Raw genomic sequence first — 14973 nt, 5'->3', positions numbered from 1 at the left:
AGATTAACATCCCTTTTACAAGAGAGCCCTGTACACATAACAATAAAAACAGAATATTAAAACAACATACACATGTGTATAAAACAATAAAATTCAGCACAATAAGACAATTACAATGTTAAAATTTTTTTTTTTAAATTAAAGCAATCACATTCAGCTACAAATAAGTCCTAATTTAAACTGCCTGAGTGACACTACCAAATCTAACTGCAGTGAACTCTGCAGATTGTTACACAAATCTGGGGCATAAAAAAAACAAAATGCAGATTTTCCCAAATTTGTGGCGACTGAAGGGATCTCTAGTGTTATCCATTCCTGTGGAACAGGTTTGGTAACTTGTGATCTTAATTAATGATGTTCCATATGGAGGGAGTTTCTGTCAGATTGCTTTTGTATATGACTAAAAGAGAATGCAGCTCTCTTCTTACAGACAGAGGTCCATCCCATGCATTTGTGTGCTGCTATTTCTTTAGCTACTGACATGGAATTGGCTAAATATTTTAATACAGATACTGATATAACACACAGGTGCTAAATCACTACGTGCACATGGTAAATTGCACATGGTAAATTGCACATGGTAAATTGCACATGGTAAATTGCACATGGTAAATTGCACATGGTAAATTGCACATGATAAATTGCACATGGTAAATTGCACATGGTAAATTGCACATGGTAAATTGCACATGGTAAATTGCACATGGTAAATTGCACATGGTAAATTGCACATGATAAATTGCACATGATAAATTGCACATGGTAAATTGCACATGATAAATTGCACATGGTAAATTGCACATGATAAATTGCACATGATAAATTGCACATGGTAAATTGCACATGATAAATTGCACATGGTAAATTGCACATGGTAAATTGCACATGATAAATTGCACATGATAAATTGCACATGATAAATTGCACATGGTAAATTGCACATGGTAAATTGCACATGATAAATTGCACATGATAAATTGCACATGGTAAATTGCACATGATAAATTGCACATGATAAATTGCACATGGTAAATTGCACATGGTAAATTGCACATGGTAAATTGCACATGATAAATTGCACATGATAAATTGCACATGATAAATTGCACATGGTAAATTGCACATGATAAATTGCACATGGTAAATTGCACATGGTAAATTGCACATGATAAATTGCACATGGTAAATTGCACATGATAAATTGCACATGGTAAATTGCACATGGTAAATTGCACATGATAAATTGCACATGATAAATTGCACATGATAAATTGCACATGGTAAATTGCACATGATAAATTGCACATGATAAATTGCACATGATAAATTGCACATGGTAAATTGCACATGATAAATTGCACATGGTAAATTGCACATGGTAAATTGCACATGATAAATTGCACATGGTAAATTGCACATGATAAATTGCACATGGTAAATTGCACATGATAAATTGCACATGGTAAATTGCACATGGTAAATTGCACATGGTAAATTGCACATGATAAATTGCACATGGTAAATTGCACATGGTAAATTGCACATGGTAAAGAAAGGAATGAGGTGGGTAGCTAATAAGTTTGTAGTAAAGTATTTATTTAAAAAAGTTTAGTTAAACTTAAGTTTAGTTCGTTTTTGTTAGTGTACATACAACTAAATGTTTAAATACTGAGGGCTTTATGTTTTTTTTGCCTTTACCGCCCTTATCTCACCTCATTTGCTCACATCGTATATAGACTTATTTTCTACTGTATTATTGATTGTATGTTTGTTTTACTCCATGTGTAACTGTGTTGTATGTTTCGAACTGCTTTTCTATATCTTGGCCAGGTCGCAATTGTAAATGAGAACTTGTTCTCAACTGGCCTACCTGGTTAAATAAAGGTGAAATAAAATTTAAAAAAATACAAGCCTATTGTGTCGCACTTGCAAATGCTTCAGTGTATTTCTTTGTTGGCTATAGCCTTGAAATAATGGAAGTAATATAGCCTAAATAATAGATTTGGTTCCTTCTTAGGTTTCCTGTCTGGCTCCTGACCTATTTAGTGTTTATATGCTGTTTAATATGACATGTAGCCTATTTGAAATGATGAGCTCTTCTTACAGTCACCAATTCATGTTTATTAAAAAAAATACTTTTTAAATTCAAATTCATTTTGGTTTCAATACTTAACCAAATGGTAGTTCCAGGTAATCAGAAAAATAGATGGGTAAAAAAAAACGTTTTTTGTTGTTGGGATTTTTAGCAGAGCAGGTGGAAAGGATGTGGAGCACAGAAGCTGTGGGAAGGCACTCCTCCATGAGCTGTGAGGGGGATTTCTGACCTCTCAACTCCACTCACATACTCTTGAGTGGAGTTCATCAGAAACTTCCTTCACAGTGGAGTTTAGTCAGCTACCTCTTAAGCTAAAGTGATGTTTGCTAATGTCAGCAATCAGTCAATGGTGACCTTTAAAAAAAATTTAACTTCTGTTTCATTGTTTGACAATTGCCTTGTTTTCCCCTTGTTGCTAGGTCTTCCACTCTCAGGTTGGTTGTAAATACAGTAAGTATTTTATTGTGCGTGCCTCACTGTACAGTAAGCATTTTGTCGCGCGTTCCTCGCTGTACAGTAAGCATTTTGTCGCTCGTTCCTCACTGTACAGTAAGCATTTTGTCGCGCGTTCCTCGCTGTACAGTAAGCATTTTGTCGCGCGTTCCTCGCTGTACAGTAAGCATTTTGTTTTGTCTGTGCTGTAGATGGCATCTGGGTCAAGGAGTGTTGGGGTATGGAGACTAGAGGGCTTAAGCTATTTCTGTAATGTGTGGCCGGCGGTGGGGAATGAGGTATTGTCATTCCTCGTCTGTACGTTCAGTCCACTCCAGACTATTGAACAGATTTGTTAAAGATTTAAGCATTGGAGGCTACTCCGATTTTTAAAAAGAAATAATAATAATCACCTGTGCACAGTCTCGGTTCTGTCTCAGTGTTCTGGTAATACCTGTTAGGCTGTGTGAAGTCTCAGTGTTCTGATAATACCTGTTAGGCTGTGTGAAGGCTGTGTTCTGGTAATACCTGTTAGGCTGTGTGAAGTCTCAGTGTTCTGGTAATACCTGTTAGGCTGTGTGAAGTCTCAGTGTTCTGGTAATACCTGTTAGGCTGTATGAAGGCTGTGTTCTGGTAATACCTGTTAGGCTGTATGAAGGCTGTGTTCTGGTAATACCTGTTAGGCTGTATGAAGGCTGTGTTCTGTGTTCTGGTAATACCTGTTAGGCTGTGTGAAGTCTCAGTGTTCTGGTAATACCTGTTAGGCTGTGTGAAGTCTCAGTGTTCTGGTAATACCTGTTAGGCTGTGTGAAGTCTCAGTGTTCTGGTAATACCTGTTAGGCTGTGTGAAGTCTCAGTGTTCTGGTAATACCTGTTAGGCTGTGTGAAGGCTGTGTTCTGGTAATACCTGTTAGGCTGTGTGAAGGCTGTGTTCTGGTAATACCTGTTAGGCTGTGTGAAGGCTGTGTTCTGGTAATACCTGTTAGGCTGTATGAAGTCTGTGTTCTGATAATACCTGTTCGTCTAGATGACTAACCAGTCATGATGGCCTACTTTGTTTTCCTAGTGAACGCTTGTATGCTGCTGTCAATCAGCACAAGTAAATGGCTAGTGGAAGACAACAATACTCTGACTGTGCCGGTCTTTATGAAACACCCTTTAATGGACAGCATATGGCACAGACAGTTGTCTGTGTCATTGGCAGTGGCAACCCGCCCCTAAAAAATGGTTGGATTATGGATTGTTTTAAATGCTCATAAAAGTGAGGTAAATGTGTACATATGGTGGTGAAAAAAATGTATGTGAACGTAAATTGGTCCTAAAATTTGATCTGATCTTCATCTAGGTCACAACAATACACAACCAGTCTGCTTAAACTAATAACACACAAACAATTCTACGCCTTTTTTTCTCCGCACATAATGTTGTGTGTTCCTTTCAAACAACTCAACTTTAGTTTAATTTGTTCACAGAATATTTTGCCAGTAGTGCTGTTGAACATCCAGGTGTACTTTTACAAACAGTCGTGAAGCAATGTTTTTTTGGGGCAGCAGTGGCTTCTTCCGTGGTTTCCTCCCATGAACACCATTCTTATTTAGTGTTTTACGTATCGTAGACTCAACAGATGTTAGCATTAGAGGTCGACCGTTTAATCGGAATGGCCAATTTAATTAGGGCCGATTTTCAAGTTTTCATAACAATCTGAAATCTGTATTTTTGGACGCCGATTTAAAAAATAAATGTTTTTTATGTGTTTTTATTTTTATGATTTTTTAAATTGTATTTTTTTACCTTAATTTAACTAGGCAAGTCAGTTAAGAACACATTCTTATTTTCAATGATGGCCAAGGAACAGTGGGTTAACTGCCTTGTTCAGGGGCAGAACGACAGATGTTTTTACCTTGTCAGCTCAGGGATTCAATCTTGCAACCTTATGGTTAACTAGTCCAACGCTCTAACCACCTGCCTCACGAGGAGCCTGCCTGTTACGCGAATGCAGTAAGAAGCCAGGGTAAGTTGCTTTCTAGCATTAAACTGTTCTTATAAAAAACAATCAATCAATCATAATCACTAGTTATAACTACATGTGGTTGATGATATTACTAGTTTATCTATCGTGTCCTGCGTTGCATATAATCGATGCTGGTGCGCATTCGCTAAAAAGGACTGTCATTGCTCCAACGTGTACCTAACAATAAACATCAATGCCTTTCTTAAAATCAATACACAGAATTATATATTATTAAAACTGCATATTTAGCTAAAAGAAATCCAGGTTAGCAGGCAATATTAACCAGGTGAAATCGTGTCACTTCTCTTGTGTTCATTGCACGCAGAGTCAGGGTATATGCAACAGTTTGGACCGCCTGGCTCATTGCGAACTAATTTGACGGAATTTTACATAATTATGACATAACATTGAAGGTTGTGCAACGTAACAGCAATATTAGACTTAGGGATGCCTCCCGTTCGATAAAATACAGAACGGTTCCATATTTCACTGAAAGAATAAATGTTTTGTCTACGAGATGATAGTTTCCGAATTCGACCATATTAATGACCTAAGGCTCGTATTTCTGTGTGTTATTATGTTATAATTAAGTCTATAATTTGATAGAGCAGTCTGACTGAGCGATGGTAGACAGCAGCAGGCTCGTAAGCATTCATTCAAACAGTACTTTCGTGCATTTTTCCAGCAGCTCTTCGCAATGCTTCAAGCATTGCGCTGTTTATGACTTCAAGCCTATCAACTCCCGAGATTAGGCTTGTGTAACCGATGTGAAATGGCTAGCTAGTTAGCGGGGTGCGCGCTAATAGAGTTTCAAACATCACTCGCTCTGAGACTTGGAGTAGTTGTTCCCCTTGCTCTGCATGGGTAACGCTGCTTCGAGGGTGGCTGTTGTCGTTGTGTTCCTGGTTCGAGCCCAGGTAGAGGCGAGGAGAGGGATGGAAGCTATACTGTTACACTGGTAATGCTAAGTGCCTATAAGAACATCTAATAGTCAAAGGTGAATGAAATACAAATCGTATAGAGAGAAATGGTCCTATAATTCCTATAATAACTACAACCTAAAACTTCTTACCTGGGAATATTGAAGACTCATGTTAAAAGGAACCACCAGCTTTCATATGTTCTGAGCAAGGAATTTAAATGTTAGCTTTCTTACATGGCACATATTGCACTTTTACTTTCTTCTCCAACACTTTGTTTTTGCATTATTTAAACCAAATTGAACATGTTTCATTATTTATTTGAGGCTAAATTGATTTTATTGATGTATTATATTAAGTTAAAATAAGTGTTCATTCAGTATTGTTGTAATTGTCATTATTACAAATAAAAAATCGTCCGATTTAATCGGTATCAGCTTTTTTTGGTCCTCCAATAATCGTTATCGGTATTGGCGTTGAAAAATCATAATCGGTCGACCTCTACCATGTTCCAGAGATTTCGGTAAGTCTTTAGCTGACACTCTAGGATTCTTCTTAACCTCAATGAGCATTATGCACTGTGCTCTTGCAGTCATCTTTGCAGGATGGCCACTCCTAGGGAGAGTAGCAACAGTGCTAAACTTTTTGTCAATTTGTCTTACTGTGGACTGAAGAACATAGAGGCTTTTAGAGATTATTTTGTAATCGTTTCCAGCTTTATGCAAGTCAACAATTCTTAATCTTAGGTCTTCTGAGATCTCTTTTGTTCGAGGCATGGCTCACATCAGGCAATGCTTTTTGTGAATAGCCAACTCACATTTTGTGAGTTTTTTATAGGGCAGGGCAGCTCTAACCAACATCTCCAATCTCGTCTCATTGATTGGACTCCAGGTTAGCTGACTCCTGACTCCAATTAGCTTTTGGAGAAGTCATTAGCCTAGGGGTTCACATACTTTTCCCAACCTACACTGTGAATGTTTTAATGATATATTCAATATAGACAAGAAAAATACAATAATTTGTGTGTTATTAGTTTCAGCACACTGTCTATTGTTGTGACCTAGATGAAGATCAGATAACATTTGATGACCAATTTATGCAGAAATCCAGGTAATTCCAAAGGGTTCACATACTTTTTCTTGGCACTGTATGAAGTTATCTCAGATTGCAAGTTAACTGGCTAGTTGTGACATGTTAGCTAGCTATCCCCAGTCAGATTACAAGTTAACTGGCTAGTTGTGACATGTTAGCTAGCTATCCCCAGTCAGATTACAAGTTAACTGGCTAGTTGTGACATGTTAGCTAGCTATCCCCAGTCAGATTACAAGTTAACTGGCTAGTTGTGACATGTTAGCTAGCTATCCCCAGTCAGATTACAAGTTAACTGGCTAGTTGTGACATGTTAACTTGCAATCTGACTGGGGATAGCTAGCTAACATGTCACAACTAGCCAGTTAACTAGCAATCTGACTGGGGATAGCTAGCCAACATGTCACAACTAGCCAGTTAACTTGCAATCTGACTGGGGATAGCTAGCTTCACAACTAGCCAGTTAACTAGCAATCTGACTGGGGATAGCTAGCTAACATGTCACAACTAGCCAGTTAACTTGCAATCTGACTGGGGATAGCTATCCCCAGTCAGATTGCAAGTTAACTGGCTAGTTGTGACATGTTAGCTAGCTATCCCCAGTCAGATTACAGCTGCATGATTGTTGAGTTCTCCCTGGTGCGTGCGTTCGTTCATGAGCTGACTGCTCATTCTAAATGGTATAATCTAATCCGTGTCAGCGTGAAGCTGCGTTTATTCGGTTTTTGACATGCAGAAGTAAAATGGGTGTGTTTATGCTGCTGTTCAAATGCACAGATCACTTTATATGTCTTCACAAAAAAAACTCCCGGTAGTTTGAAAGCTTGGCATCATATTTTATTCATGCAGCTTTGTTGATGACTCCAACCACCTCACTCCCCTAGTATTCAACCAATCAGTGGCTGTCATTGGGCCTGTTATCAGTGAGTGCCTTTTCTGAGAGCTCAGTTGATGATCCCACCCTAATCATAAACATTGGTGGAAGCAAGGCCTTTCTACAGGACACTGTCACAAAGGTTACTGTCTCAAAGGTTAAAAGCCTTTATTGGGTTGGTCACACTTTGGGTGGTGGAGGTGACCCACTGCCAGACAGACAGTGGGTCGGTCGATGCCAGAGGGAGATGGGGACGTGTTCTATCAGCCATCTTGGATTTAATTAATCATAGGTGTCGGAGGAGGACGTCGTAGGCATCGGCAGAAGTAGTGCCTTTTAATGAAGGCTGAATCTTACAAAAATTGAGATGGTGAGGTAAAGGGATGAATGAAGCACAGCAAGGATTGGAAGATTGGAGACTAGAAACAAAGATGGAGCATTGTGCGCGCAGGCATTAGGACAGACACGCAGGCGTTAGGACAGGCAGGCAGGCAGGCAAACACGCAGGCATTAGGACAGGCACACAGGCATTAGGACAGACAGGCACGCAGGCATTAGGACAGATGGGCGCGCAGGCATTAGGACAGACGGGCGCGCAGGCATTAGGACAGACAGGCGCGCAGGCATTGGGACAGACAGGCGCGCAGGCATTAGGACAGACAGGCGCGCAGGCATTAGGACAGACAGGCGCGCAGGCATTAGGACAGACAGGCGCGCAGGCATTAGGACAGACAGGTGCGCAGGCATTAGGACAGACAGGCGCGCAGGCATTAGGACAGACAGGGCGCGCAGGCATTAGGACAGACAGGGCGCGCAGGCATTAGGACAGACGGGCGCGCAGGCATTAGGACAGACAGGCGCGCAGGCATTAGGACAGACAGGCGCGCAGGCATTAGGACAGACAGGCGGCGCAGGCATTAGGACAGACAGGCGCGCAGGCATTAGGACAGACAGGCATTAGGACAGGCAGGCATTAGGACAGGCAGGCAGGCAGCGCAGGCATTAGGACAGACAGGCATTCAGCGCAGGCATTAGGACAGACAGGCGCGCAGGCATTCAGACAGACAGACGCGCAGGCATTCAGACAGACAGACGCGCAGGCAGATATTAGGACAGACGTGCAGGCAGATATTAGGACAGAAAAGGGCAGATATTAGGACAGACAGACAGGCTTTAGGACGGACAGACGCGCAGGCATTTCCAGCTAAATGCAAGTCAACAATTCTTAATCTTATGTCTTCTGATATTTCTTTTGTTTGAAGCATGGTTCACATCAGGCAATGCTTCATGTGAATAGCAAACTCAAATTTTGTGATTTAAAAAAAAAATTATAGGGCAAGGCAGCCCTAACCAACATCTCCAATCTCGTCTCATTGATTGGACTGCAGGTTAGCGGACTCCTGACTCCAATTAGCTTTTGGAGAAGTCATTAGCCTAGGGGTTCACATACTTTTCCCAACCTACACTGTGAATGTTTTAATGATATATTCAATATAGACAAGACAAATACAAATTGTGTTATTAGTTTCAGCACACTGTCTATTGTTGTGACCTAGATGAAGATCAGATCAAATTTATGCAGAAATCCAGGTAATTCCAAAGGGTTCACATACTTTTTCTTGTCACTGTATGAAGTTATCTCAGATTGGCACACAGGCATTAGGACAGGCTGACACGCAGGCTATAGGACAGGCTATAGGACAGGCTGACACGCAGGCTATAGGACAGGCTATAGGACAGGCTGGCGGGCAGGCTATAGGACAGGCTGGCGGGCAGGCTATAGGACAGGCTTTAGGACAGGCTGACATGCAGGCTATAGGACAGGCTTTAGGACAGGCTGACGGGCAGGCTATAGGACAGGCTGGCACGCAGGCTATAGGACAGGCTGACACGCAGGCTATAGGACAGGCTTTAGGACAGGCGGGCAGGCTATAGGACAGGCTTTAGGACAGGCTGACTGACGGGCGGACCTAATACTTTAAAGGGGCAATCTGCAGTTGCTACATCTTAAAAAAATAAAAAATGTTTTAAATGAATGATTGAAGGGTATAGCTTCATAAGGCGGAAGGGTAGTCTAGTGGTTAGAGCGTTGGACTAGTATCCGGAAGGTTGCAAGTTCAAATCCCCGATTTGACAAGGTACAAATCTGTTGTTCTGCCCCTGAACAGGCAGTTAACCCACTGTTCCTAAACCATCATTGAAAATAAGAATTTGTTCTTAACTGACTCGCCTAGTTAAATAAAGGTAAAAAAAATTAAAATAATAATAGAATATAACAGTAATATCTACCAGATTTGAAAGTCAACCATCATCACTAGGTGTTCAACCATCATCACTAGGTGTTCAACCATCATCACTAGGTGTTCAACCATCATCACTAGGTGTTCAACCATCATCACTAGGTGTTCAACCATCATACATTAGCCATCAATAAATGAAGGAAACTGGAGGCCGGCCTTCCAGTACCACTATTCTCCTCAACCCACCAGTTCTATCTCCCCCAGTCACTCAAGGCCTGAGCTTTACTGCTGTGTTTCTTTTGAGCGCGGTGGTGTTGTGTCTTCACACTGTCGTTGTAGCTGTGTATTTATGAGTTTATCTCCCGTCCTCGTGTGTCCGAGATGGGCTTCCACTTGGTTGAGTGCGGCCTGTCCGTGTCAACGCCATAGAGGAGAGTGATGAGTTATGTTTGGGTAGCGGTACTAGTGTAGGCCTCTGCACCTGATACTTTTCTCTACCCTGTCCACCCCTGGCCCTCTTTCAACCCCCCTGAAAGGAGGGCAGGCTATTCTGGGGACCGGGGTTACCCACGGTCACATGTTATGTGTGACAAAGTTGAGATATGTGTGGGCAGGATCTGTCTAAAAGTAGCATGTGGTTTTAGCTAGCGTGCTAGCATTCTATAGCATTCTAAAGCATTCTATAGCATATCATGAAAGGAGTTGGTTTTGTTTCAAATCAGATAAAATTTTAATTTGTCACATGCTTATTAACAAAAGGTGTAGACTAACAGAGAAATGCTTACTTACTGGGCCCTTCCCAACAATACAGAGAGGATGGAAAAAAAAGAAAAGTGAAGTAATATAAAGTAACACAAGGAATAAATACACAAATGTTTTGTATACTGAGTGTATTTAGCAGACTTATGGCTTGGGGGTAGAAGCTGTTTAGGATCCTGTTGGTATCACTTATGAGATGGAGGTCAGGAGGTCAGGAGGTCAGAGACCTGGCAGTGTTGTGCCAGGACAACAACGTCTCCCTCAATGTCAGCAACACAAAGGAGCTCATCGTGGAAACGGAGGGCCGAACACACCCTCATCCACGTTGACAGAAAGTCTATGACTTGGGTGGCTGGAGTCTTTGACCGTTTTACGGCCTTGGAGGTTGCGAGATAAATATGCCAATGAGCATAAACGAAAATAAACTAATTGTAAAAAAACAGGCAATCCAGGGCATAAATTGATGCATGTTTAAGTTGAAGCCACTGAATGTCATTTTTGGTAAGTTTGGATATTTTACAAGCGAATGAACAAAGTTTTGACACATGCTTGTCTGCTCTGAAGCAGCATGTGTACACTGCGTCTGTCTGGAGGGAGAAGGGGCGGGAGGAGATGACTGGGAAGAGCAGACTGGCCGAGAATGGAGAGGAGAAAAAAGGCATGAAAATCAAATCAAGATGGTGGCAGCTGTACATAACTCCTCCAAAGGGCTTTGACTTCTTAAACATGGCAGAAAGCTCGCACAATATATGTGACTTGTTTCATGAAACTATGTGTATGTCGCATGGCACTACTTCACAGGAGAGCCATTTGAATAAAAAAATATATATATATATTTTTGGCAGAAATGTGTTCTGCAACATGTGAACTTTCATGTGCCTTAATAACAAACGTGTATACCATCTAAATACATTATACAATTGTTAAATTAGGAGCCTAGTTGGTTTAGCCGCAGAAAAAGTCAGCAACCTTCCCACTAGTCATGATTGGCTGAGATAATGAGTCGGCTGGAAATGTTGAGAGATGAGTTTGTATTGGTCTGCCATGTAGCACGCTTCTGTCTATATCATGAGCTGGTCAGTATGTGTAGATAATCCTTTCTAACAGGGCAATTTTGTCAGATACCGCGTTGTAGAACTGCATAAGTGTTGCTCTCCACTTTCTGGAGGACCGAGTTTTGAAATCAGTGGAATTAGAGTATGATAGCTAAGGAGATTGAGAACATTCTGGTGTTTCATTGCAAATATGCAGACTGAGTCGAAAAGAGAACACACAGAAGGCTGTTGTAGAACCTGTCTCCGAGAGAAACACTCTGAATTTATGAACAGACAATCTGACAACGCTCTGAGTTTACAAATGCCCATAGCACACTCTGGCACTCCAGATTAAATTTACCAACACACCCGTAGTATATAACAGCCTTTAGTCTTGAAATCTTTGGTTGTTTAGTCCATGGCCTCGTGTGAATCCTTAAATGGGTGGGTGTGGCTTATCTTAAGAGGTTGTGAACAATGCTGAATGGGTGTAGACAATGAGCTCTCCAGTAGGTACCAAAACATTCCAGGGCCATTTTCTCAAAAGTGAGATTACAAGTTTATCAACATTCAAAGTAGAATTACTTTCCTATTGTTCCTCAACTCTAGTGTATGATATACCATTTTCTAGCTCTGAGACTCTACTTTTAAAAACTTTAAAAAACAACACAATTTCAAATTTTGCTACATAAGACCGACTCGTGCCTGTCAGTCCCATATGATGGCCCGTCAATTTATTAATTCAGTAAATTACTTCGATAACCAGCAAGTTAAACTTAGGGGTCGCGTTAACAGAGATTTCTTTATTTTTCACACAGGAAAAAAACAAAGTGCTTAAGAAATCTCTTGCTGTGTTTTGTAAGCGGAGATCTACAATGCTTATTGTAATTTCTGTTCACCATCAGCGATTCTGATAATAACTGTAACTCCTTATTTAGAATTTCAGTGAGCTCACTGGCTTTGGGTGCTGACATGTAGAATGTACATAATCATTCTAGCTTTGTGTAAGACCAGTGGCAAATCATATGTAAAATAGAGAAAAGTAATGGCCCAAGGGAACTGCCCTGAGGGACACCTCACTGTGCATATGTGACATGCTCAATCATAATCTGTCGGAAGTTGCGATGGCTAATTTGCATATCAATTATGTGTTTGTCCATTTAGATACTATGTGATTTCGGCTAGAAAATAAAGATCGACTAACTTCAACAAACGACTGTATATCACAGGACAAAAAAGAAGGACCGTTTTAGTTATGCTCTTCACGGCATGTGGCCATAGCAACTCCAAACAGTGGTACGACACCCAGTAGATGAGTAGAGCTGAGTTAGAAAGATGAGACAGCATTATTAGACAGCATGCGGACTTCTTCACAGGCGCTGAACTCAGTCTCTCAGGGTTGGTCTGTTTCTCAGTTTTTCTTTCTGTGTTGTCCTCTGTAGGTGTTGCCTGGTGGTGAGACTGGAGGGACCTTTGTGAACCAGTCATCTCATTGTCCTCAGCTTAGAGCGATGCCACTTTGCAGAATGAGACCCTTCTCCTGACACAGGGAGGGTACTCCTCCCTCCAACCTTAGCAACCCGGACTCTCTACCTACCTACCTCACCCCTGACCCCCATTACCTCACCATTGACTAACCCATGAACCCTCCCCTCTAATTACTACCTCATCACTCTCCTCTATGTAAACCTGCTGCTCTTAAACTGCTCTGTCCCCACCCTCCGGAGTATTACATTACATTCAATACATCAACAGGGGGAATTTAAAAAAGCATTGTCAGTGCCTACTCCCTGGTGTCCATTTTGTGCCCAGAGTGTATCCTCAGTAGGGTGCTCTAAGCCTGTGTACTGGCACGTGACGATGCTGCTGAACTTCGAGTGACGTCCCCACTCTGTGATGTCAGAGGCTAGAGGAGAGGGGCGGGACCAGAGTGGGAATCTCTCGTTTGTGGTTGGCTGTGTCGATGAAGACCACCGAGGCTCAGAAGAAGGAGGAAGAATAAAGAACGAGGGAGAGATGCGAAAAGGAGAGGAGGAGGACGATGACAAGGATGATGACTCGGTGTGTACGTGGAAGCAGAAAAAAAAGACTAGTCTTTACTTGCTTCCTCGCTTCCTCACCTCCTTCTCGAACTGCATTTGAGGGGAAGAATCCAAGATCCCGCTCCTCCAAATGCATTTTGAAAAAGAGGAGAGATGACAGAACAGGAAACAAATTGCCTTAGCAAGTAATCTTATAACACATCATGTACATTAAATGACAAACAGTGATCTTTACATCCCCCACCCCCCCCACCCCCCTTCTCTCTGGTTCCCCCAGCCTCCAGAGAGGCAGATCGTGGTGGGCATCTGCTCCATGATGAAGAAGTCCAAGTCCAAGCCCATGACCCAGATCATGGAAAGGCTGTGTAAGTTTGAGTACATCACGGTGGTCATCTTCCCCGAGGAGGTCATCCTCAGCCAGCCCGTGGACAAATGGCCCCTGTGCGACTGCCTCGTCTCCTTCCACTCCAAAGGTACAAACCAGCGTACGTACGTGCACCCACCGTACACTATTGAGTGCATCAGGTACTGGTTTTCTCACATGCACATTGCGCAGCTACAGATGAATACTGTATATGCATGCCTGTAGTATACATGCATACACAATCTCTACATTAAGCATGCACAAAGGAAGGAAATACCGAATGTGTGCGCGCACACACACACACACACACATTCCCGTCTTGCCAGTGTGTAGCCGTAGTATACGTCTGACCTGGTTTATGTTGGCATGGTCTTAGAACAGAGTTCAGAAAAATTAAATCTACATGGAAATGTATTTAGCCTGTATACAGACCCATGGAACAATAATGTCATGTATTTAGCCTGTATACTGGAACAATAATGTCATGTATTTAGCCTGTATACAGACCCATGGAACAATAATGTCATGTATTTAGCCTGTATACAGACCCATGGAACAATAATGTCATGTATTTAGCCTGTATACTGGAACAATAATGTCATGGTTAAGACATGTGTTTCCTGTATTTATTTACATGGTTGTGTTTATGTATGTGTGGGGGTGGGTGTGTAGGTTTCCCATTGGACAAAGCGGTAGAGTACGCCAAACTCAGAAACCCGCTTCTCATCAATGACCTGAACATGCAGTACTACATACAAGACAGGTATGATGGGAAACACTCAGTCATTCCTAGCCTGTTCATACTTTTTGTAAAAGTCTACTGACTCGTTCCATTATATAATCGTTGTATTCTGTCCCCTCAGGAGGGAGGTGTATCGTATCTTGCAGGAGGAAGGCATTGATCTTCCTCGTTACGCTGTGTTATCCCGAGACCCAGACAGACCTGAAGGTAAGTGTTACAACGCACCTTGTCTCTTGTGCCAGACTGGTACTATTAAATCAATTAGCTAGCTAGCTAGCTAGCATGCACCCAAGATTTGGTTCTGGGTGCCAAGATTACAAGTGTAGCCACTTGCACTGCTGAATGTGGCCTTTTTCCATAGCGCGATTGGT

General features: G+C 41.7%; 1 protein-coding gene across 5 annotated transcripts in view; it reads left to right on the top strand.

Annotated features, from left to right (window-relative positions):
* Window positions 1-14973, top strand: part of LOC112247920 (inositol hexakisphosphate and diphosphoinositol-pentakisphosphate kinase 1-like) — a 108480-nt gene that overhangs the window by 891 nt on the left and 92616 nt on the right. For 3 of the 5 annotated variants that reach the window (XM_042326338.1, XM_042326308.1, XM_042326260.1), the window contains exons 2-5: window positions 12897-13515; window positions 13774-13981; window positions 14533-14623; window positions 14724-14809. In XM_042326338.1, the coding sequence (XP_042182272.1) occupies window positions 13351-13515; window positions 13774-13981; window positions 14533-14623; window positions 14724-14809 (550 nt within the window). In that variant the 5' untranslated portion in view covers window positions 12897-13350. The remainder of the gene's footprint in view (window positions 1-12896; window positions 13516-13773; window positions 13982-14532; window positions 14624-14723; window positions 14810-14973) is intronic. The other 2 variants (XM_042326413.1, XM_042326280.1) reach the window with 1 other exon arrangement.

Source organism: Oncorhynchus tshawytscha, linkage group LG01 (assembly GCF_018296145.1).
Source record: "Oncorhynchus tshawytscha isolate Ot180627B linkage group LG01, Otsh_v2.0, whole genome shotgun sequence".
Lineage (NCBI taxonomy): Eukaryota > Metazoa > Chordata > Actinopteri > Salmoniformes > Salmonidae > Oncorhynchus > Oncorhynchus tshawytscha.
This window is presented reverse-complemented; position numbering and strand designations above follow the sequence as displayed.